The sequence below is a fragment of the Oenanthe melanoleuca genome, chromosome 3 (assembly GCF_029582105.1).
Source record: "Oenanthe melanoleuca isolate GR-GAL-2019-014 chromosome 3, OMel1.0, whole genome shotgun sequence".
Lineage (NCBI taxonomy): Eukaryota > Metazoa > Chordata > Aves > Passeriformes > Muscicapidae > Oenanthe > Oenanthe melanoleuca.
In genome coordinates, this window is record NC_079336.1 from 46,419,195 (window position 1) to 46,441,716 (window position 22,522).

The following is a 22,522-nucleotide window of genomic DNA, read 5'->3' on the forward strand; positions in this document are numbered from 1 at the left end:
CATATTCTTTTCATATTACTTCTGTGAAATATTTGCCAGTGTATGGCTTAGGAGTAGGCCCATGCCAGTGCTATGATAGTACATAGCAGTTCTTAACCCATGTCCTTTCTACAACTGTGCTTTCCTTTACTGCTCTCCTAATTTTCTCTCTGAGGTAACTCAGTTGTTTCTTTCCAAGTTTTTGTAACTCCTAATGTGGCTCAATCCACCTAAAATTCTTTAGTTAAGACCAAGGAAGATTGTTTTTATATAATTGTAAATACACAGTGAGATCATTAGTGAATATAGTTTCTGACCCTTGGTTTCCAGGATAATTTTCTATACCAGAACTAATTTCACAGATGCACCAAAGAGGCAAAATACTGCAGATTTTTGCATGAATGTTTGTATTGCTCCGCATTAAGACACTGAATTTCATTTGTGCCTTACCTGCACAGTTTTACAGTCAAATTACTGTTAATAAGAGACCTAATCCATACCAAGCCACATCAGACCCAATTCCCCTGGCACATACTTGAGTGTGAGGTAAAACCCTGAACTCAGCCCTCAAGGAGAGATTCTCCAGGGTACACAAGCTAGACCATGTGCCACATCACAGCACCCAATCACACCTGGTGCTGTTACACTTTGGGTTTTTCCACACAAGTGAATTGAGCCTTGGCCAGTGTCAGGTCCTATCTTTGCAATGGCACAGTCTTGGTGAAGGGCTAGTCTGAAGAGCAGGATAGCATGCTGTGTCTTTGAAGCAGGTGTTCATTTGACTTACCCTCTGAGAAATGGGCTTTTCTTGCTACCTTGCCCAGCACACCGTTACCTTTGGAACAGGCACAGGTCTGTGTGTGCTGGGAAAGCTCCTTACCTCTCACAAGCAGGGACACAGAGGAGAAGTGAGATCCCGTTGTCCCAAGTGAGATCCCTCAGTTTCTCACCGTGAGGAGGGAAGGGCTATTCTTTAGCTGACTGCTTTAATTTGGACACCAGCCACAGAGTGAGTCCTCCCCCCTACTGTGATTATTTGCTTACTGTTCATGAGAAATAAAATTATAGAGTATAAGTTACGTTTCTTATTGTAAAGCCTAATACCCAGAGATCACTCCCTCATTTTTTTGACTACCGATGCAAAATTGTTTCTGGTGGGGGAAGGCGAAACACTGAGGCAGAACCCACAGCCACAGTGTTTCAGGCTGCACTGCAGTATGAAAAATTAATTTCCCAAACTAAAATAGGGAGAATGAAATTTGTTTAAATATGAATTTTAAACCTTGCACCTGGTGCAGAAAACATTGAAACATGCTCACCAGGCACTGAAATATGATTTTGGTGAATGACAGGCATTCAAAACAATTTCTAGCACTTGGAATATAAGAATTGTATTTTGAAGAAAATAAAATAGAGTCAATGTTTAGTTTTAAATATGAGGTTTTTCTGCTGAAATTAGTTTAAATATTTCCAGGTCTTCAAAATTCAAAGTTCATTGTTTGCAGATTTTGCTCAATACTTTCATAACCAATCAGCATTTGAAAAATGAGTAATATTATTTCTCTTGTATTTTGGAGATTTTTTTAATGCTTTTTTACAGGTGCTTAAAACAAGAAAAAATGGGTCTTTTCTCACAGTAGTTGCAACTTGTACCATGAAACTGAACATTTCAAAGAGTTGATATTGAAATGAGAACTTATATCTCTGTTAAAAAATAATCTGCCTCCTATGCAACTCCTTTAAAATGAGCAATGAAGATACATTCAACTATTCACAACTTTGCGTGTGGTACTCAGCAGAAAGCCAGGGAGTAAATCCAGTTTACCTTCACTATAATTTGTTGTTTTGAGTGACTTTGCTCTCCGCGTTGTTTTAATTTCTATTAAATGCAAAGCATCGCCGTTCCTGGGATTCGTAATGATTCAAAAGTTTCTGGGGAGATTCTTCCACGGGAGCAACTGGTTTTTCCTCCTTCACTTTATCAGACCTCTCAAGTCCAGTGGCTTTGGTGGTGTCATTTTCCGGCGGACGCCGGACTTGGTGGGATTTGGATGGGGTCACCCAGATCGCTGCCTTTCCCGGAGCTCCACTTCGCCCGGGCCGGGAGCGGGGCCCGACGAGGTGGGGAGCGGCAGGGGCATCCTCCCCGGGGGCAGCGGGGCAGCACCCGGCACAGGAGGCGCGTGGAATGTAATGAAATCAATGAAATTAAATAAAAAGCAGCGGGAGATGGGTTGACTCTCTGGGTAAGCCCCCATGTTCCGTCGACCCCCGGTTCCCCCCGCAGCCCGCCAGCCTTCTGAGTGGACGGAGCTCCCCCGCGCCTCCCGCCCCGCTGCTCCCGGGCGGTCCCGGCTGCGGAACGGGGGTCTCCTCCCTGCTCCCTCCGCTTCTGCCACCCCCGGGCCCGCGGCTGAAATTCCCCCTGCGGCCGGGGAGCCCCTCCAGTCCCGGCGTATTTGCGGGAGGGAGCCACGCTATAGGAAGGGCGGAAGGCAGGGAAAGAAGGCAGGGAGGGGGTGCCAGCACAGCCCAGAGCGGCCTCATCCCCACTCACTCCTCCCACCAATGCGTGGTGCCTCTTAACCCCCGGGAACCTCCCTCCCCCAAAGCATTACTCCACTTTGCAGAACACGAGTTGATGAGAAAAAAAATACTTCTCGGCCGCGGCCAGTCATGAGCTGTTTGGATGTTATGTACCAAGTCTACGGTCCCCAGCCCTACCTTGCAGCAGCCTACAGCCCCTACCACCAGGTACGAGTAGGGGACAGCGGTGAGGAGGCAGAAGGTGGGAGGGGTATCGTCTGGAGGATGGCCGTCTGGGGCCTCACCAAAAGGAAAAAGGGAAAAGGAGAAGGGGAGGGGAAAGGGGGGGCGGGAGGGGGGAGATCTGGGAGCCTGCGATGGTGAGCGGAGCAGAACCGCATCCCACCTTGGCGCGGGGCTCGGCAGGGTACGTACCCCGGCGGCAAACTGGATGCCTTGAGAGAGAGGGCGCGATTTTAACCCTCAGAAGGATTTTAGGGGGGGTTGTTTCTCGTTAGTTTGTTTTAAAATGTTTGCTTGTTTGTTTTCTCTACCGGGACGTACTACTTGCGAGCGCGGCGGATCGGGGTAGCGATGTGTGTGGGGACCGTCGGGAGCAGCGAGACCGGGCTTCCCGAGGCATCGCTCACCCTGCGCGCCGGCATCCCGCTGCCGGGGGAGCCGCGGGGTGCAGGGATTTTGCAGCCGCCTCGGAGGGGTGCTCCGGAGTTACGCTCTGGAAGCGGGGCAGGCGAGAGAGACGGGAAGTTGCGGGGTTTCCCCGGTTTGGCGATAGCGGAGGAAACCGCGACCGCGAAGGGCAGCAAGGGGCTACAGGATGCTCCCCTCTCCCGGGGCTCTCTCTGCGGCGGGACCCCGGGACATCCCCCAGTCCCCCGGCTGCGGGACCCACGGGTGCTTCGTGAGCTGGAGCCGCGTCCCGTCGCCTCACCCTGTGTAGCTCCGCCCGGGCGGTCGGGTATCAGCTAATCCCGAGGTTTCAAGACAAGGGTGGCTCCGGCCGCGGGGATGTTTCGGGCACGCTCGGCCCGCGGTGCGCGGGGATCTGCTGGCGCCGGGACGCGCACGATCCCGCGTGGGTCAGGCTCGGCTCCCCGGGCTGCACCTGCTGCACACCGCTTTTCCTTTTAACCCCTTTGCGTTCCCAGTTTTTCCCTAGCCCTTACCTCTTCCAGAAATTAATTCCTTCCTCCCCCAGCATAACGAGAAGGGGATGGATATAGAGAACAGCGTCCCGGGCCCGAGGCGGGTGCAGTCCCCGCCGTGCAGCGCCGGGCCAGCGGCGTGGCGGTTCCTGTGCCGCCCCCAGCGCCCGGCAGCGGGGCCCAGGACCCGTCACAAATAGCAGATGATGTCTCCCCCACCTTGCCTTCCCTCTCACCACCCCCTCAACCCCCGGCTTATGACATTATTAAAGGGGATGATCATTACCTCAATGGCCGAACAGGGAGCCAAGCGGAAAGGCCGTCGTCGCGACGAATGACATTATCAAATATATCGCGTGTCTTGGCCCAAGACTCTGCCCGGTCCTCTCGGTTCTTCCCCCGCCGGCCGCCCCAAGGCTCTGCCCGCAGCGGCCAAACCCGGGCTCCGCGTCCCAGCGCTTATTGCTATGAAACTCCCAGCAGCTGCAGACACGCTAAAGCGCATAAGGACGGGAAACATCCGGCAAACTTCACAACGCCGGCTGTTTTCCTACTCGACGGAGTCCTGTAAAAGCAGATTAATCTTGTAGTAAATACCTGGAGCTTCTTGGTGTCCAGGGAAATGCTGAGTTTTGCCCCGAAGTGTGTTTGAGACTCTCAGCCTTTTCCCCCCCTCTTTCCTTTTACCTCGCCGCGGTAGGTTACGGCGGGACAGTCTTTGCACCAGACAGATTTTCGGAGCCGGGGACAGAGAGGCTCTCGCCTTCTCCCAGCTGCCGGCGCTGCTCCGTGGGTGCTCGGCCGTGGCCCTCCCGGGTCCCCGCATTGCAGCCCCTTGGCGCGTGGAGCCGTCCGCTCCGGAGCCAGCTGCAAAGAGCCTTTTTTTGCGGGGTTTGGTGCGGGGGATCCGGCGATGTGACCCTCGTCCCGCCGCGCCTTCCCCACCCGGCGGCTGTCTTGCTCCATCCCGTTCGGCGCCTGTGGGTTTCGACCCCTCAGCCCTATTTGCAGTCCCTTCACTGACCCCGGACTACAGAGGGCGATATGGGGGTGTAAGGGTTGTGGTGTATGCTGAGGGAACGGCGGGCAGCCGAGGACCAGACTGTGGCATCCTCTCGGAAGACGGCAGGAGAGGATGGCACAAGGGCGGGACAGCGCACCTTGGTGCGCTGCGTGACCGGCTCCGTTTCCTTTCCTTTCCTTCCCTGCAGAAACTAGCCTTTTACTCCAAAATGCAGGAAGCCCCGGAGAGCGGCAGCAGCGCCAGCGCCGGCAGCTCCTTCTCCAGCCACCCCGCGGCCAGCATCAAGGAGGAGGACTGCAGCCCCGAGAAGGAGCGACCCCCCGAGGCCGAGTACATCAGCTCCCGCTGTGTCCTCTTCACCTACTTCCAGGGGGATATCAGCGCAGTGGTGGATGAGCACTTCAGCCGGGCGCTCAGCCAGCCCAGCAGCTTCTCCCTCGGCAGCGCGAAGGCGGCGCGGAACGTAGGCTCCTGGCGGGGTGAGCGCCCAGCGCGGCTCGGGGGATGCGGGGGATGCAGGGGGTGGGGGGATGAGGGGGATGCTGGGGGTGCCCTCTGGGCTGGCACCTCGCCCCGCCTCGGCTCTGCATCCCGGCTCCTTCCTCCCCCCCACCAGCGGCTGGTGCCCGGCAGGCATCCCCTGGGATACCAGGCTAGGAGCTGCCAGCTGCATGGCCCTTTTAGGGTAAAAAAAGAAACAGTAAAGCCCTTCAGATTATGCAGGGAGGGCATGGCCCAGGGGGAAAGCAGCCTGAGAGGCAGTGAGGGAAACAAATTGTCTTTTCACTGCAGGTGCTTTACCTGGAGGGGCTACCGCCGCGGAGTGACTCCCAAAATGTGACTGTGACCAGTGTATTTCCTGTTGACCCAAGCCTTCAGTTTAGAGTGGTCATAGTGATGGGAGCAAAGCAAAAGTAAATGTGGGAGCTATCAAAACAGCTTTCCACCTCTAAAGAAAATGATTGTGTGTGTGCATGTATCACACCCTGATTGCTGCTGGAGCGCTGACAAGGACTCTTAAGTTTCTGAAAACAAGGGCTTCCAGACCTGCCCATGGCTATGTACTGCCAAGGCCAAGGCTATGGCTTATGCACAGCTCTCCATATCCATGCCTGATTCACACTGGACAGGCCCATGAGGGTAGTCAGGGAAGAGGGGAGAAAGATTCCCCACACTCCGAGTTAGGGCTGGCACTTCCTTGTGGACAGTCTTAGTAACCCTCCCTCACAGGGCCACCTGCTCAGCCAGGGCTGGTTTCCCAGACCCTGCACAGATTGCTGTCTGTAGTGTCTAAGAATATTTCATGGGTGAGAGATATTCAGTCCTGGAATTGATGGCAGTAGAGGAGGTGTTTTTGCTCATCATGAACTACTCCCCCTTCTCCCAAGCAATGCCAAGGCTCAGAGCTGACATTCCTCACTGGCACAGAAGTATTAGGAACATGGTTTTATTTCTTTCAGGAACAGTGTGCATTCCCAATTAATCGTGCATAAGATCTATTTGTGCTATTAATAATCACCAGTCCATCTTGCATGTTGCTAACTGGGCTAAGAAAATGTAGTGGTCCCTGTCCTTTACCCTGCCAATTTCCAAAGTTCTGCTAAGGGCTTCTCAAACATGTTGACAGTATACCTAAGAAACAGACCGCTGTAATAGATGGAGAATTGCTCCAGATATTTGTGTGATTCAAACTTGCCTTTAGTCACATCTCTCACTATTCCTGCCCACTTTGCAACTGCACTGAGGCAGCAGCCGCTTTCCAGGAAGCGTTGGGCATAAATGCTTAGAAAAGGAGATTATTACAAAAACAAAAAAGGAAAACCAAATCCTGAAAATTAAAGTGATGTATAGTAGCTCTCATACATTTTCCACTAAGAAAAGTGATGGCTTTTGTGCCTTAGGTAATGACCTTCTGCCCATCTACATAGTAGGAGAAAGCTGGAGGGTACACTTGCAGTTTCATGGATAAGCCATAGGCAAAGTGCTCTGGATGCTTAGTTGGAGAGGAATCTGTATTGTTTGGAGCAAATTCTTATGTTTGTCAGTTTTTTGTGGAATAAAGGGAATGAATCCACCTCAGGTTTGGGTGGACCAGGGAGGGACGGAGCCTTAGGGAAAGGAGATCAAGGTTTGTGAGGTGTGTTCATTGCTGACTTCCTTTCCCATTTCCTTCACCCAGATGGTTCCTTCCCGATGAGCCAGCGCATCTTCCCGCCCTCCTTCTGGAACAGCACGTACCAGCCCTCCTCGGTCCCGGCCAGCCTGAGCAGCCCCCTGGCAGCCGCCGCCCACAGCGAGCTGCCCTTCTCTGCCGCCGACCCCTACGCGCCCGCCTCTCTGCACGGCCACCTGCACCAGGGCGGCCCCGAGCCCTGGCACCACGCACACCACCACCACCACCACCACCACCACCACCCCTACATCGGGACACAGAGCACGGCCTACCCCCGCCCCGCCGCCGTGCACGAGGTCTACGGGCCCCACTTCGACCCCCGCTACGGCTCGCTGCTGGTGCCCACGGCCTCCGTGCGCCCGCACCGCCTCACCCCCGCCTCCGTGTCCGCGCCGGTCAGCCCCCCCTGCGAGCTGGGCAAGAGCGAAGCGGGGCCTGCTGCGGCCTGGACCACACCGGGCCCCTTCCCCAATGCAACAGGAGACATGGCGCAGAGCATTGGCCTCAACGTGGACACAGGTAACGAGCTGCCCTCGGTCCCTCCAGTCCCCTGCTGTCCCCCTGCTCCCTGGTTCTACACTGTCCAGAGCAGTAGGGAAGGACTCATGGGGCGTGGATGAGGTTCTGCTGTGAGGGTGGAAGTCCCATGTGTGACACCTGAGCTCTACCCTGGGTGCTCTCCTGGGGCTCTCAGGCCAAGCAAGTGAGGAAGGCAGAGGAAGGATGGGACAGGCCAACAAATCACATCTCCACAACACTACTTCAATTTCTGACTCCCTCAAACATGCCCTGAGGCTATAGGCTGCTTTGAGGTACTTTGTCCTGGCCTTGGTTTGCTCCTGCATTGAGCAGCGAGAGCTGAGAGCAGAATGGAGCAGCCCCAAAGGTCATTGTTTGGCCCTATCCATGTTCTGCCCTGAGGGATCATTTCTAGACACCATGCAGGTTCATGAACTAGCTGCTCTCCTTATTTACCTTTTCCTTCCAGTTTTTGAGATGAAAGCACAATTGCATTTGCTGAGCAAAAAAGGCAGTGGTCTTCCCCTGGTAGTGCCTGTTGGGGTGTCTGGAGCCAAGGCTGTGGCTTGGTGCTGACAGAAATGGGTACACAGGCACAGTCAGCAGTGACAGATCCTGAGTCAGTGGTGGTGAAGGGAAGACTACTCCATGCTGGTTTCACTACTGCAGCCACGAAGGTCTCCTTATGGTGTCCTCACTTAAAGCAGGAAGGACATGTGCCTTTCTCCAGTCTGGCTTGGGCTCTCCTCCTTATTTCACAGCCGTCTAGGGCTCTGGAGATTCCATGCTTTAGACTGATCTCAACTGGCAAGAAATGCAATTTGTTTTCCTCTGTTCTTAAATGCCTGTACCTATTTTTCTTCTTCCTTTTTTTTTTTTTTTTTTCTTCTCTCCATTCTCAGGTTTGCAACCTCAGGATAAAAGCAAGGATCTGTACTGGTTTTAGAGCTGTCCTTCACTCTTCTTCCCTTGGCTCTTCCCTCTAGCTCTCTGCCCGTTAGACATGGTGGCATTCAGAGCTGAAATCGGGTCAGTTTGTAACAGCTTCTGATCTTGGTTTGCAGCTCGCCGTTACTCCTTCTGTGGTGGATCCCTTCTGAGCTGATGTGCTGATTCAAAGACTCTCAGATCCCCCCTTGCCCTTTTCCAAGCCCACCGTGGCCCTGCTGCTCGGGGAAAGACAACGGGATTTAAAAGGACCTGGCATTGCAAGGCTGATACTTTAGACTTATTTTGGAAAGGAAAATCATTTTGTTGCAAGAGGAGAGCCAAAGACATTGAACTTCTATTTAAGCAGACCCCACACCCAGACCTGCAGCCAGACTACTCTGAAAGAGTCCAACAACATCATCGATGGTGATGCAAAATCACTGGCTTTCATACAGGCAATGGAGGAAGTTGTGGGGGTTTTATAGTGGTGTGAATATTTTTTTATGACAGTGAAAGTTATTTCTTGAATGCAACCAGGGGAAAGCTACTCAGCAGTTTTGAACTGGATTTTTATTTTGCTTTATAGAAAAATTAACGGAGAAGAAACTGGAACTTATGGACATTTTCGGACTATCAAGGAACTGTTTTTCAGCTTTGTGGTTGTGAGTGGCAAGTGTCTGATTTGGGCCACCTGCCCTGGACTTACAGATATGCAGCTGCTCCCCTCACAACTGCTTAAATCCCAGAAAGACGAAAACCAAGGTGGCATTTCTCAGAGTTTGGCACATTTGCATTGGCTGTGTAACAGTTGTTTGGTTGGGGGTGGGGTTGTTTGTTTGGTTTTGGTTGGTTTTTAGGTTTGAGGGGGTTTTTTCCTTCTTTTTTTTTTTTTTTTTTTTTTTTTTTCTTCTTCTTTTTTTTCTTTTTTCAATAAAATTTCTTGGTGAAAGTTAAACCCTCTTAGGTCAGGGGAAGAAAGGAATCCAATGAGGAACGGCTCACCTCCAACCCAACAGCCTTTAAAGGGTTGACCAGAACAAAAAGCACGTGATGGACATTAGTTCTGAGTTGCCTCTAACACTTCCCTTTGTCTACTTGTTGCTGTCATTTTGCCACTTTAGTAGTTGTTTTGTTTGGGGTTTTTTGAAAGGGGGAATTAGATATCCAACAGTAGTAAAGCTGTATTAAAGGTATCTCCTCCTTTCACCCTGTGTACTTTAATGAAGAACTAAAGCTAAATAAGAGAAATTAGGCAAACTGGAAAGTTCAGGATGAAGCCAAAAATATATCTCTCACGTGGATGAAGTGAGTTATTTTATTATTTTACATGAAAGACAAATAGAAATCCTAACAGCTGAAAATATTTTCTTGGTGAGTAAAATACACAGAGATAAATACAAAAGATAAGAAAATATGGACCATTGCAGTGCTACAATTTAGAATATGGTGTGTCTGTAAAATTAGCTGAAGTAGGAGAGCTGTTCCATATTTCTTTTGTTAGAAGAGGGGACTGGAGCATATAGAATTGCTATTGCAGTGGTAAGTTAAAATGTTACTACCAGGTAATGAATAATTAATGAAACAGGGCGTAAGTGGCACTTACCCTATACTTAAAAGCTGAGGTTTTTATAGACAAAACATCTGATTCCAATATTACTGTGTTTTGGGGGGTTTTCTGGGTTTTGTTTGTTTGTTTGTTTTTTTCCTTAATGTATTGTCTTTGAAGCTGGAAAATTCTAAAGCATATAGCAGGAAATTCCTAACATTATCCCCCAAAACTGGGAGAAGCAATAGAAAATGAACTATTGTGCTGCTATGAGAGTTTTTACCTTTCAAACTCTTACATAATTTGGCATAATAGTCACGCTGTGTCAGAAGTGGAATTATGAATTCTCAAGCTTGCTTCTCCTGGGTTTGGTGAAATTCTTTCCCTCAGTTTCTGGGAAAGAATAGGAATCCTAACAGAAAGAGTTTGACAAAGCAGTGTGATTATATACTGTGGGAAGCTGACCAGGATCACCCCCTCCAGAGCTTAGCAAATGGCAGGGCGAACTTACCGTGATTCCTTCAGTGAGACAAACCAATGGGCATTTTTCCCTCAGCCTCCAAATAGCCAGAGCCCAGACAAGCTGCAAAGGGCAAGGGAATGACCCCAGGGTTTATATTATTTGTTAAACAAAAAACGTTCTGAGGTGTTCATCAATGAATAAGGCACCAGCTTTTTGCAGGAGAAAAGTAACTAAAAACAATGTTTAACGGCAGAAACTTAAAGTTAGCAGGGTCATTTTGTGAGGATTTTCCTGAGGGTTTTTTAGGCTGTTTTTATATTTAAAAAAAAAAAAAAAGAAAGAAAAAAAAGATAAATCTGAGTCTATGATTGGTCATGCTTCACCACAATTATTTATTTTTTCTTTCTTTTTTCCTCTCCTCTTCTCTGCAATTCTTAACAAGGGGGGCTGAGTGACGCAGCCCAAATACATTTGGAAATATTAATGTAAGCATAGATGAGACGTTTACTACATTGGCATTTACAATTCATTTTGACTGTGAGTGTATTCAAGCTTGAGAATTTATGCAATGAATCTATGAATATTGGTTTTGGCATTTGCTCTATGGGTACATTTTTTTTACTATTTTATCATGAAAGGATCTAAACACAAAACCCAAGACAGTGGCTCAAGGTGTTAAAAGTACAAAAAGCTTTTTAAAAATGTTCCTACTCTGGATGGACTGCAGTCTGAAAGTACACATGCCCTGTTTTGGCCAATCCTTGAAGTTTTGCTCACTCTGTCTTATTCTGACTCCTGAAGGACCACTCACAGCACCAACCTTTAAGGCTTTGTCATTCGTCTTTGCAGGACTGGGGCCACAGCTCCTAATGCTGTAACAGTGCACATAATCTCCGTGCCATTTCTCAAGTCTGTTTTATTCCTCTTTACATCATAGGTTATTACTCCCTTAGTCATGAATGCTTGCAGAAAATATGGAATTACAGAAGAAACCCTTCTTAGATGTTACATAAATATTACCTGTCACATGTTTGTCATGCACTGAAAGGGATTTGAGTCCCCATCTCTGCAGCCTGAAGAGCAGATCCTCCTGCTGTCCCTTTCTGAATGTCATGCACCACAATGTACTCTCTAGCTGCTAGCCTGACAAACAGACTAGTCAAGCTGGGACAGACAGACAGACACAAACAGCTTCAAACCAATTTGAGCAGAGTCCAGAGAAGGAGGCAGAGGGACAGCATCTGCTGCAGAGCATGGCAGTGCTGGACATAGCAAGGGTATCTGCTGCTGAACAACAGCAAGAGTATCCTCTCCACCAGGAGTTTCCAAAATGAGCTCTGGATGTATTCACCACAGGTATTTATTTCCCCTTCTGAAAATGGGTGAAAATTAGCAAAGCATGAAGGAGCACTGTTTTAATGATCTCTGAGCTTAAAAGTGATCTGTCAAGGGAAAGATGGAGGTGGGAATGGATAGGGCACGGTATTTGTGGGTGCAGACTCCACTTTATATTAATAAGGTTTTTGTTTCAGTATGGCTGCAGTCACAAGAATGTATAGATGTATATATGTGCCCCTACATTTGCAGTCTAATTTTGGAGAGCTTTAGGGTAGTGCTGCTTACTTCTTATCTCTTTTTCCAGTGTGTTTGCCATAGGAGCCCCCAGCAGAGGGGAAGGAAGGGAGGGGACAGAGGGTGAAAGAGAGGTTGAATTGTCCCTTTTGCGTCCCCTAGACTGTGTGCTGCCGCCTCTGGGGAAATGTATCTGCCCTGTCTCCTCCTTGGGTCAGGAGCTGCCGACCCTTCTCGCCTTCCCTTTGAAGTGATATTTAGGTTCACAAGGCGAGCTCTAGCTAGGGCTTAAATGCTGGGCCCTTCTTGGAAGGGAGGAAAATGCTGCTGGTGGCTTTGGATGCAGCAGCGTTCTCTAACTGACAGTTGCTGTGCATATTTTTCTGGGCAAGTGTTGTAATTAACGTGCCCTTTTGATTACAGAAGGATGAGCCAGCTCCTGGGGAGGATTGTAGTGTCCTGGCTGTCTTCCCGGGCCTGCCACCCAGAGGAGCAATTGCAGCAGGGAAAGGAGAGAGTCCTATGGTTATTTTCACGAGTAAGACATTGATTTTGTCTGATAGGCAATTTTGCATAGGGAAATGCAAGTAGGAGATCTTAAAAAAAAAAAAAAAAAAAAAAAATTAGAACAGAAACAATAGTTTTTCTTCACTCAGTTCCCAAGCTTTGGGACTACAGCCTAGGGAACCATAATGTTAATTTAGTTCCCAGCATGGTAACGCTATTATCTAATCTGAATGTAGTGACAAGCCTGGATTCTTCATGTCCATTTCTAACCGTAGAGGAAGAGTTGCTTTTGCAATGCACCTTCTACTGCCTTAGGCAGGTGTAACTCTGAAATAATGTTCATCAAAGCTGTAAGTGCAAATTGTAGCAGAGAGGCCTTGGGGTGCCATGTCCCCATCCTCCTGCCCCTTCCCTCTCTGCACCAGGTCCTGCAAGACTGCAAGGGAAGGTGCTGGATGAGCCCGTTCTGGAGTGCAGGGATGCAGAGAGCAGAAATGCAGATGTGTAGGAGAGCAGGTGTGCAGGGTGCAAGAGAGTAGGAGTGTAAGAGTGCAGGATGCAGAGATGCTGGGTGCAGGGTACAGGAGTGTAGGAGTGCAGGTGTGCAAGGGTGCAGGGGTGCAGGGGTATTGGGGTGCAGGGGTATTGGGGTGCAGGGGTATTGGGTTGTAGGGTGCACGTGTGCACTCTCCTGGGCCCCAGTCTCATGCATGGGCACTTCCATTTGCCATTCTCAGCTGCAGCCCCCAAAAGCACAGGCTGGCCAAGGACAGGAGCATTTTTCTCTATGTGCCAGTTGCTTATTCATTTGTGGTAAAGGAAGGGTAAATACTGGCAGGAGTGCTGTCCCATTAGGAGATAATACCACATTGGGTATTACTGAGGGTACTCCATCTCCCTGTGGCATGGCACATTTCCTTCTGCCCTCTGTGGCCTGGCTACAGCTGCAAGGTGCCCCTCCTCCCTCATCATACCCACCCCAACTTCTCCTTTCCTTCACTTCTGTCCTCAGCTTAGATCCTGCATCTCATTCCCTGTCTGTTCTCCTGCCTCACCCAGGCTCTTCCCTCCTGTACTTAGTGCTCTGGCCCCACACCACAGCAGCAAGAAGCAAAGAAGCAGTGTTAGGAGGGACACAAACTCTCTTGCCAATGTTGTTTGCATGGAGCCAGTATTTACATGATAAACAGAGTTGGGCAAACATGGGCCCTTTCAGGAAGAGCCACTGCATTGGCCTCAATCCTGCATCGAACCTCTGTGGCAGGAGCCAAGCCCTGACCCCTGATTCTGATTCAGTGGAACAACTCATTTTTTCCAGAAGTCCTAAAGAATTGTTACAGCCCCAGTCACACACAGACACAAATGATTATTCTCTCTTGACAGACCTACACAGCTCCCTCCTTGTATTTAGCTGCAGTCCAAGTGAGCTGGATCAGGAAAGAGACACTTGATAGCTGCTGTTTCCGTGGTTGAAATATTTGTGAAGTTAGCGCATAATCTGAAAGCAGAAGCTAATAAATTATAGGGTGCTAATTGGGGCCGGAGTGGAGCCGTCAATCATATTATCCTAAACACACAGAGACCCTCATAACCTAAAAAGGCAAGAAAGCCTCCAGGAACAGTTCCCAGTTGTCACTAGCCATGACCTCCACTTCAGTGAGTGCACAGAGAGTCAAGGCAGAGAGTTTATTCTGCTAAGAAAATGCAAATCCTATATTTAAGACAGCACTTTTATTTGATTTTGTTTACGCTCTGGGAGTGTATTTCCAAGAGCATGTTATTGTTTTCCTTCGCCACTTAACTTGGCACTTCTGCCGTTTTTTAAAAAAAAAGTGTAGATCAGATAAGAATTTGCAATTTTTTATATTTGCATAGTCCTTAGAGTAACAGTCTTTATTCACAGTCCAACTTCCTTTCATACAGACTTGTTTTTAAATGCCATCCTGTAACTCATATATCTTTTATTGCTTCCCATGTCCCAGAAACATATATTCCACTTAGGACTTTGTGATCTGAGCCAAAGTACAACTGTGCAAACATGGTAGCTATAGGGCATTTGCAGCTATAGTCACTTTGTCACCACTGTTTCTTATATTGCTTCCATCAAGATTAAATACTTTACTCCTAATATAAAAGTTAATCAAAGAATTCTAAAGAGATTTTTAGTAACACTTTTCCCCAGAAATTTATTTCTATTTGGAGATAGGTAGTCATTCCAGAAAGCATTCCCTGAAGAAAGGATCTGAATGGATCAGATCACCTTGAGGGCCATCACACAGCACATGCAGGACAATCATGGGATCAGGCTCAGGCAGCATGGGCTTACAAAAGGCAGGTCTTGTTTGACTAAGCTGATCTCCTTCTATGGCAAGATATCCCACCCAGTGGATGAGGAAAAGGCTGTGGATCTTGTCTGTCTGGACCTTTAATAAAGCTTTTGACACCATTTCCCACAACATTCTCCTGAAGAATCTGGCTGCTCATAGCTTTTCTTCAAGTTGTGCCAGGGGAGGTTCAGGTTGGATATTAGGAAGAATTTCTTTATGGAAAGTGTTGTCAAGCACTAGTATGGATTGCTGAGGTGGCAGAATCACTGGAAGTGTTCAAGAAATTGCCAGACATGGTACTTAGTGCTATAGTTTAGTTGACAAAGGGGTGATTGGTCAAAAGTTGGACTCTGTGATCTTGGAGCCATTTCCAACCTCAATTCTGTAAATCTGTGAAGGACATCAGAGCTGGTGAAGGGTCTTGAGCACAAACATTACACGGAACAGCTCAGGAAATTGGGGTTGTTTAGCCTGGAGAAAAGGACGCTCAAGAGTAACCTTATCACTCTCTGACTGTCTGAAAGAAAGTTATTAGAAGGTGGGGGTCCATTTCTTCTCCTAAGTAACTAGTGACAGAATGAGAGGAAACAGCCTCAAGTTGCACAAGGGTGTTTAAGTGGGGTTTTATGGGACATTTCTTCTCAAAAAACGCTGTCAAGTATTAGAACAGGCTGAAAGGGAAGTGGTAGAATGGCATCCCTGGAAGTAATGAAAAGATATGTAGATGTGGTGCTTAGGCACATGGTGTACTGGTGCACTTGGAAGTGCTGGGTTGATGGTTGAACTCAATGATCTTAAAAGTCTTTTCCAACCTAAATGATTCCATTTTATTCCATTCCAGAAAGAAAATACAGCTATGTCAATAGAATTACATAACAGGAATTAATATCCAAATAGAGATACAAGAGAGAGAACAACTCTGTTCTTACAGTAAAATATAGAAGGCAGCGATAAACATCCTCCAAGTGGAAGATGCCACACAAAGAAGTTAACACATCATAAAAAAATTATTTATACAGCAGTATCATTTATGTCAGTAGTAATAACCACAATATTTTGGCATCTTCACTTGGCTTTGATACCCTGGGTTTCTGGCTGGTTTTTAGAGTCAAAACATAATATCAGTTAGACTTACTAAGTGTTATTATAAATAGAGCCATGAGTGTTTGAAAAATCCAGTTGGTATGCAAGCTTCTGCAACTAGAAGTGTTTGTGTAAAAAAAATTTTCAAGATTGAATTAAATGAAAGTAAGTTAGAATTTTTTTACCATTAACAGACCTGCCAGGGCTATTTTACAGTCATTCTTTTCTGCAACATCCTTTTTCAGGTCTAACTGAATTAATATCAGCTTTGTGTAGAAAGAGGTAAATTTGAATCTAGAACAAAGCTTGCCTTCACATTTGCCATTAAAATGCATGGTCCTAAACCCAAATTACTGAGGATTATTTTCACCTGTGCTCAGTAAATCCACACCTGAGGACTCAAATCATCCCAGACAGCATGCCACAGATGTCAAAGAGAAATTAAAAATAAAGAGGAAATAACTCCGAGATATTAGTTAGTTCAAATAGATGGTAAAATTTTCTTTGCTAAAAACCATCGTGGAAAGCAAGGGTGCAGTGCAGGAAAGCTGTGGAATAACTTTAGTCTCAGTGCTGGATCCTGGCTTTAGGTTCTCAGGTAGGTTGGGCTGAGGTAAACTTAGTGCTTTCCTTTTTTGTCCTCACCACTTATGAGTTTCTGCAGGTAACAAAGACTAACAGAAAAAATTGTGTTAGCAGTGTAGCTATACAATCTTTTGCTTTTCTGGTGGTCATTTTTATAAGTTTCCCAAATCTTGTGATGAGGCCTTTAAATGAATGACAGTAAAGTCTCCCAGAGAAGATGAGACCTGAATGTTAAACATCAAAAAAGCAAAGAAATTATCTTGACACCCCAAGTTTTTCTGTCCAATGCAATAAAACCAAAACAAATTTGCCTTTCATATCTCAACAAATCATCTTTTCAAGCTGTATAAATTCTCCCTTCAGAGCTTTTGACAGCCACATTCCCACAGTTTATGTCACTGGGCACTTCCTCTGTGGCACATGGGGATCAGAGAATGATCCTGCTAGTGCCTAGCATATCTCTCAGCTACATGCACATTTCCATAATTTTACCTCTGATCTAATAAGAACTCAATATTCTTGTCATAAAATATTGGTTTTTCTTTCATAGTATCCTGATCATAGGTCCCAAATAGAAAGCATGAGGGACAAGGTTTCGGATAGCTCTGATCATCACCATATGCCCGCTCAAAAGCTCTTGCAAGCAGCCCTGAAAAACAGAAATGTTCTGATGGCTGGGTGCTACCACCTGCTGTAGACCTGAAGATGGAAGACTTAGATCTGATGCCACTGAAAATGCTGCCTTAGTAAATCAGTAACCTCTGCCATAGCCTTTCACATTTACAAAATAATTTACAAGCATTAATTAATCACCACAGCATTTGTGTTGGGTTGTAGGAAATTCTAATCATAGGCAGAAGTAGAATATTTTTCACCCATTCATATGAATGTTAAATCTGTAGTTGAAGGACTAGACAAACCAGCTACAGACCCACGATATATCCATACCTATCCAAACACAGCTCAAAGCTCAGCCATGGCTGTTTGGGAGCACAACACTCGTGGGTTGTGTGTGTGGCATCACGTGTGCAGAGTGATCACCACTGCTGCTCAGCATTTGTGCTGGCACCAAGGAACAATGGAGAGCCTGAGACAGGAGCTTGCTATGGCCCAGACACTCACCTGGGGCATCTCCTGATCAGTGCCTGGGAGCACATGTCTCTTCTCCCCAGAAGCTTAGAGACTGTACTGGGTTGGAGCTTATTCACAGCAGCTCATCTTGTGTTGTATTTTAGATTTGCAACCAAAACAATACTGATAACACTGTAATATTTTAGATATTGTTGAAAAGTGCCTGCACAGAATCAATGCCTTCTCTGCTTCTTACTCTGTGGCCCCTCCCCACCACATTTGGAGGGGACGCAACCAGGCAGATGACTTAAATTAACCAAAGAGATATTCCATGCTATGTAATGTCATGCTCAGTAATAAAATGGAGAAAAGCAGACTGAAAGAGATTAGTCCTCTTTTTTTTTTCTTTTCTTTTTTTTTTTTTTTTCAGAAACTGGTTGGGCATAGGTCTACCTGTCTTAGCACAAATTTAAGCTAAACCCTTGGAGGCAGTTTTTGTACTGCTGTACATCAGCTTAGCTCAAGATATCTAACCTGATTTACAGTAGCTGAAAATTGGATCCACATGCCTGATACTATGCTTATCTTGCATGTAATCTTTCTGATAAACATCTATTTCCTTTAAATGACATTATTGCCCTTAAATCCATCTATACTTACTTAAAATCCATAGCCATGGAAGTCAAGACATTTGAACTCAAGGGTTCCTGGACTCTTCCCCTTGATCTATGATAGGAGGAAGTAAAAATAGAGGCAAACACAGGCCAGGTAGTACCCATTTTCCTGCCCAAGAGAGAATGTGATTAAGAGTTCTTTCTTTCTCATCACCTCTTATATGTGTCTTCCCTACTCTGTTGAGAAGCAGCATGAAAGCTGCCAACAGGCCTGTCTGCTGGAAGGCAAGAGGTGACCTCCTGATAGTGAATAAGTGTTGCTGAGAAAAATGTGAATCATCAAGAAGAGTTTGAACAAAGAGAAGAAGCAACACTTCAATAAGACAGAGAAGGTGAAATCATGAAGATGTGTAAGGAGAAGTGTGATACAGAAATATGAGATTAAGAAACTCTTTTTAAGTCGAATCATGGGTGCATGTAAGTGAGGCTAATTTTGCCTGCATCAAATTCAGCTTTACCATAACTCAGTGTACAAGCTGCATTAGCATACTTACTTCTCAAAGGCAGGAAAATGAGGGAGAGACGATGGAGTTATGGCCAGTGTATGAGTAGGGCCATGCCCAGAGCTCACACAGTACCACTGAGCATGACTCAGATGGCTGCAATTACTGGGAAGGGTAGGTATTGTGTCTTCCACTAAATTCAGCAAGTTATAGATCAGGATCCTCAAATTTGGATCAATAAGTTAATTTTTATCCTGTCCAATACATTTTTCATACTATCAGGTACAAAAAGGCATAGATCTCTGGTCAAAATCCTAAGGTTTCATTTATTGGCAATGTATTAAACTTAAGACTTTTCTTATCATGCTGTGCTAAATTTTTCATTAAAACTAGGCTTGTCTTGCAACACTTAGAAAATGTGAACACAACAAGAATTACCTTCCCCTTTTTCCTTCTGTGCTGCTTTGTGTATTTGTGACTGGAGGGCATTACTCCTGACTGCTGTCTGTCACTCATGCTCACTAACCCAGTTTACACGTGTTGGTTAGGCTCTTCCATGATTCTTTTCTACTGCAGACCTACACATAACTGAATTGACTTGAGATATTTCATCACAGGTGCTCGCCAGGCCTGTGAATTTTTACAAAATTTTGGGAGGATTGAAGGTTTCTCCTGCTAAAGAAGCTATCATGTGGAACACTGTTGTTCACTGTTTGTCCATTGCTCATGGCCTGGTGAGCACAGTGAAGTGCTGCAATTGTATTTATTAGCAAATCTATCTTTTACACTGACTTGAAGTTGAAGAAAAATATTTATATAATGCTTAAAAGGGCTTTTTCAGGGACTTTGAAGAATCCTAATTCAAAACACCTCAATTTCTATTTCATTTTAGTAAAATGTTCAGACTCCAAACTTTTTTCATCTGTGTTGAACGTCCACTTAAGGAACTTCTGAAGCTTGATTGCAGTGGAGTTGCTTCTTACAAATGTATACATTGTGAGATAAGATAGAACCTTTACTACTCTCCAGTGTGCCCCATTATCAAATATTTGCATAAAATTATAGCATGTTTCTAGCTTGCTGAAAGATGTCAGTGAATAGCTCTGTATAATTTGCAAACTATTGCTCATGATGAAAGGTTAGAAAAAAATTATTGCTGTCTTTTATTCAATAATTGTTTGTATAAAATTTTATTAAATACTTTGAGTTGATCTCCAAGCACACAAAGGAAGAGTACCTCCCTTCACCCAGTCTGATAATAAATAAACAAGGATGATGAACATTCAAAAAGGAAAAGAGAATAAATGTAAGAAAACAGGACTGTCCAGACTCACAGATCAATTGCTGTGCAACTTAATATGGAAGATGATTGCAAACATTTGTTTAAATTAAGTAGGGAAACAGACCACCTGCAGCAGTGGACAGCCTGGTCACCCTTCTTCAACTGCTTTCTGATTTGGAATTTGGTATTTATGTTATTTTTTTGGTTTGTAATATCCTGTTTGTGCACAGTGAAGGCAGACTTCAATTGTTTGGTTTCATTCATGAACGAGCTGGTCTGTTTTTTGAAGTAGCATTCTAGTACTCCCTTTGTGGAAGGGCTGCCTTGTGCCTGTGGCACATGTGATTGCATAAACCTAATCAATACCTCAGTAAAATACCTTTTTGTCTGATACCCATTTTTTTTTGCTTTAAACTATCTCCTGTGAAGCACCCAAACAACAACATATAGAAAATCAAATCCCTGTCTTATCCTGATACACACCATTCCACACCTTATTATGTTTTCTGGTAGTTTTATTCAGGAGTTGTTGGGTTTTTTTTCATTTTCAGACACCTCTGTAAGTATGATGACACGCAGAATATTTTCATTGGTTTATGTCTTCTTTGAAGAGTTTTTTCTCTTCTTTCACTCTCTTAAACAGTGGTAACCAGACTTAGCTAATTTCAGCAGAATTGATGCTTTCTTCATCAGGATTGCCTTCTTTGACTAGTACCAAATAATTCAAGCCCTCTTGATTCCTTGTTTCCATTAATGTGGCTGAAAGAACGCTGTCTGAATCTGCACATGAGATATCATTATCTGCATTAAAAGAAAAAAAAAATGAGAAAGGAAAACAAAAAGGAAAATATTTTTTTAAAAATAAATTTAAAAAAAGGAAATACAACAGCCTAGTAATATACATGTAGTATGCATAGTATTAGAAAGCAAACAAAATCAGACAGCTGTTGGAGAAAGTTGGTCTAGTGACCTCATAAGAATGATGATTCAAATTTATTTTCTGCTGTTGTCTCTATGCACCAGAGCTTTAGGTAAATCACTTGGGGAAGGTTGCTTATCAGTGTTCATACCTCCAGAGGCAGCAATAGTGTCATGAATACATGACTTCCTTCTTTTCCTTGTTAAGAAGCATAAAGCTAAAGTGATTTTAATCTGAACCTTTGTAGTAATCCTGCTAATAATATTGCTAAAGAGTCCTGTAACATTGGCAGTTTTCTATCTGTAAAATCATTATATACTGTTTCTCTAGAGGACTAGTCTAGACTTCTGTCTCTCTAATATTCTGCCCTTCTAGAGGCTTAAACTTGGCAATCCACTGTGGTTTCCACATTTTTAAAAACTTTCAAAACTTTTTCCCCTGATTTGATGCAGTTCATATATACATAATTGCTTGAAATTTATTGCAGCAGATATAAATTTTTTAAAATATAAAAATTGTTAACTAAACACTCAAGTTACAACCACTACTATTTTTTTCATTTATTTTCGTAACATGTACCTTCTTTTATTACACTTCCTCCTTATTTTATTGCATAACTGAAAAATTAATCATGTGACATTCAGGGTTATCTGTTCAAAGGAATCACAAACATTGTGCTATTCCACCAGGCAACACACAATTTATTATGTCACTATAATCACACATCTCCCCAAGCTATAAAGTCGGAAATTTATTCCACATGCTAGAGTCCATTAGCATAGGAAATATTATCAGGAGAAGTCTGAAAGAGAATTTTGATTTTAGAAACCTGTTAGCAAGATGGGGTATGGGACACAGAGCAAACTGTGGTCACATACCACAGTTACTGACAGCAATGAGAAATCATTTGATACTCATTTTGTCAGTTCAGGGCTATTATGGCCACATTTAGTAATTCAGCTCCAACCAAGCCTTTATCAACCAATTCAGCTCTTCTTTGTTGTTGGGTTTTTTTTTTTTTTTTTTTGTTTAATTTAATGACAACCTTCAGGGACAAGTTGCTTTGGAAAATGCACATGGGCAAATGCCAAGGGGATGTTTGCAGCAAACTCTTAAGAGGGAAACCTTAAAATAAGGACCCAAGTAAAACGGGGTATTTACAGACCAGACATATGCTGGCTGACCTGCCTAAGTATAGAACACTAGAGGAGCATTCAGATTTGTTTCCTGTATAAGTATCTGGAACTGATGAGGTGATGTTTACACAAATGTGAGTATGAGGTCACTGAGATATTTTTACCAGATATATAGATACTTTACTAATTCTTTCCCCAACAGGTCTGAAGAACTACAGAATATATAAAATTTTATAATCCTTTTTTAGCTTATGCGCCACTGTGTTTCTCATTACAGAAAAAAAGAGCTGAAAAATCAAACACATTGCCTTGGTTTTACTTTTTTGACCTGTGGGAATGCAATAAGGAAGAAATACTATTTTTTCAGAATATTCTTATCATACCAAATGATGGTATCCTATGACATGACCTGTGTAAGATACATTGCCACTTTCACTGTGACATTTTTGACTGTAAGTGCCCTTTCCTTCACTGTTGAGTCATCTCTTAGTGCAATGTTCAGTGCTGATGAAAGCTTAGCACCATTCTGCTGTACAAGGCAAAGCTACACAAAGATCTCAAGTTATAAAGTACAATGCTTGACTGTTATGTAAGTCA

At 45.1% G+C, this 22,522-nt stretch overlaps 2 protein-coding genes across 3 annotated transcripts in view; one reads left to right on the plus strand and one right to left on the minus strand.

Annotated features, from left to right (window-relative positions):
• Positions 1-2,235: 2,235 nt before the first annotated feature.
• Positions 2,236-9,175, plus strand: VGLL2 (vestigial like family member 2). Its single transcript, XM_056486958.1, has 5 exons — positions 2,236-2,434; positions 2,817-2,932; positions 4,883-5,174; positions 6,875-7,387; positions 8,452-9,175. The coding sequence occupies exons 1-5, from the start codon at positions 2,236-2,238 to the stop codon at positions 8,490-8,492; spliced, it is 1,161 nt and encodes a 386-aa protein (XP_056342933.1). The 3' UTR covers positions 8,493-9,175.
• A 10,574-nt stretch (positions 9,176-19,749) lies between these two features.
• Positions 19,750-22,522, minus strand: part of ROS1 (ROS proto-oncogene 1, receptor tyrosine kinase) — a 70,082-nt gene continuing 67,309 nt past the window's right edge. The window contains exon 44 of one of the 2 annotated variants that reach the window (XM_056488332.1): positions 19,750-20,671. In XM_056488332.1, the coding sequence (XP_056344307.1) occupies positions 20,526-20,671 (146 nt within the window). In that variant the 3' untranslated portion in view covers positions 19,750-20,525. The remainder of the gene's footprint in view (positions 20,672-22,522) is intronic. The other variant, XM_056488333.1, reaches the window with a different exon arrangement.

Excerpts from the sequence above, each read along its gene's own strand:
- VGLL2 (XM_056486958.1), top strand. The coding sequence starts at position 2,236 with ATGTTCCGTCGACCCCCGGTTCCCCCCGCAGCCCGCCAGCCTTCTGAG. Across the intron at positions 2,435-2,816 it reads GGAGCCCCTCCAGTCCCGGC|GAAAAAGGGAAAAGGAGAAG; the intron begins GTATTTGCGGGA and ends CCTCACCAAAAG. Across the intron at positions 5,175-6,874 it reads GAACGTAGGCTCCTGGCGGG|ATGGTTCCTTCCCGATGAGC; the intron begins GTGAGCGCCCAG and ends TCCTTCACCCAG.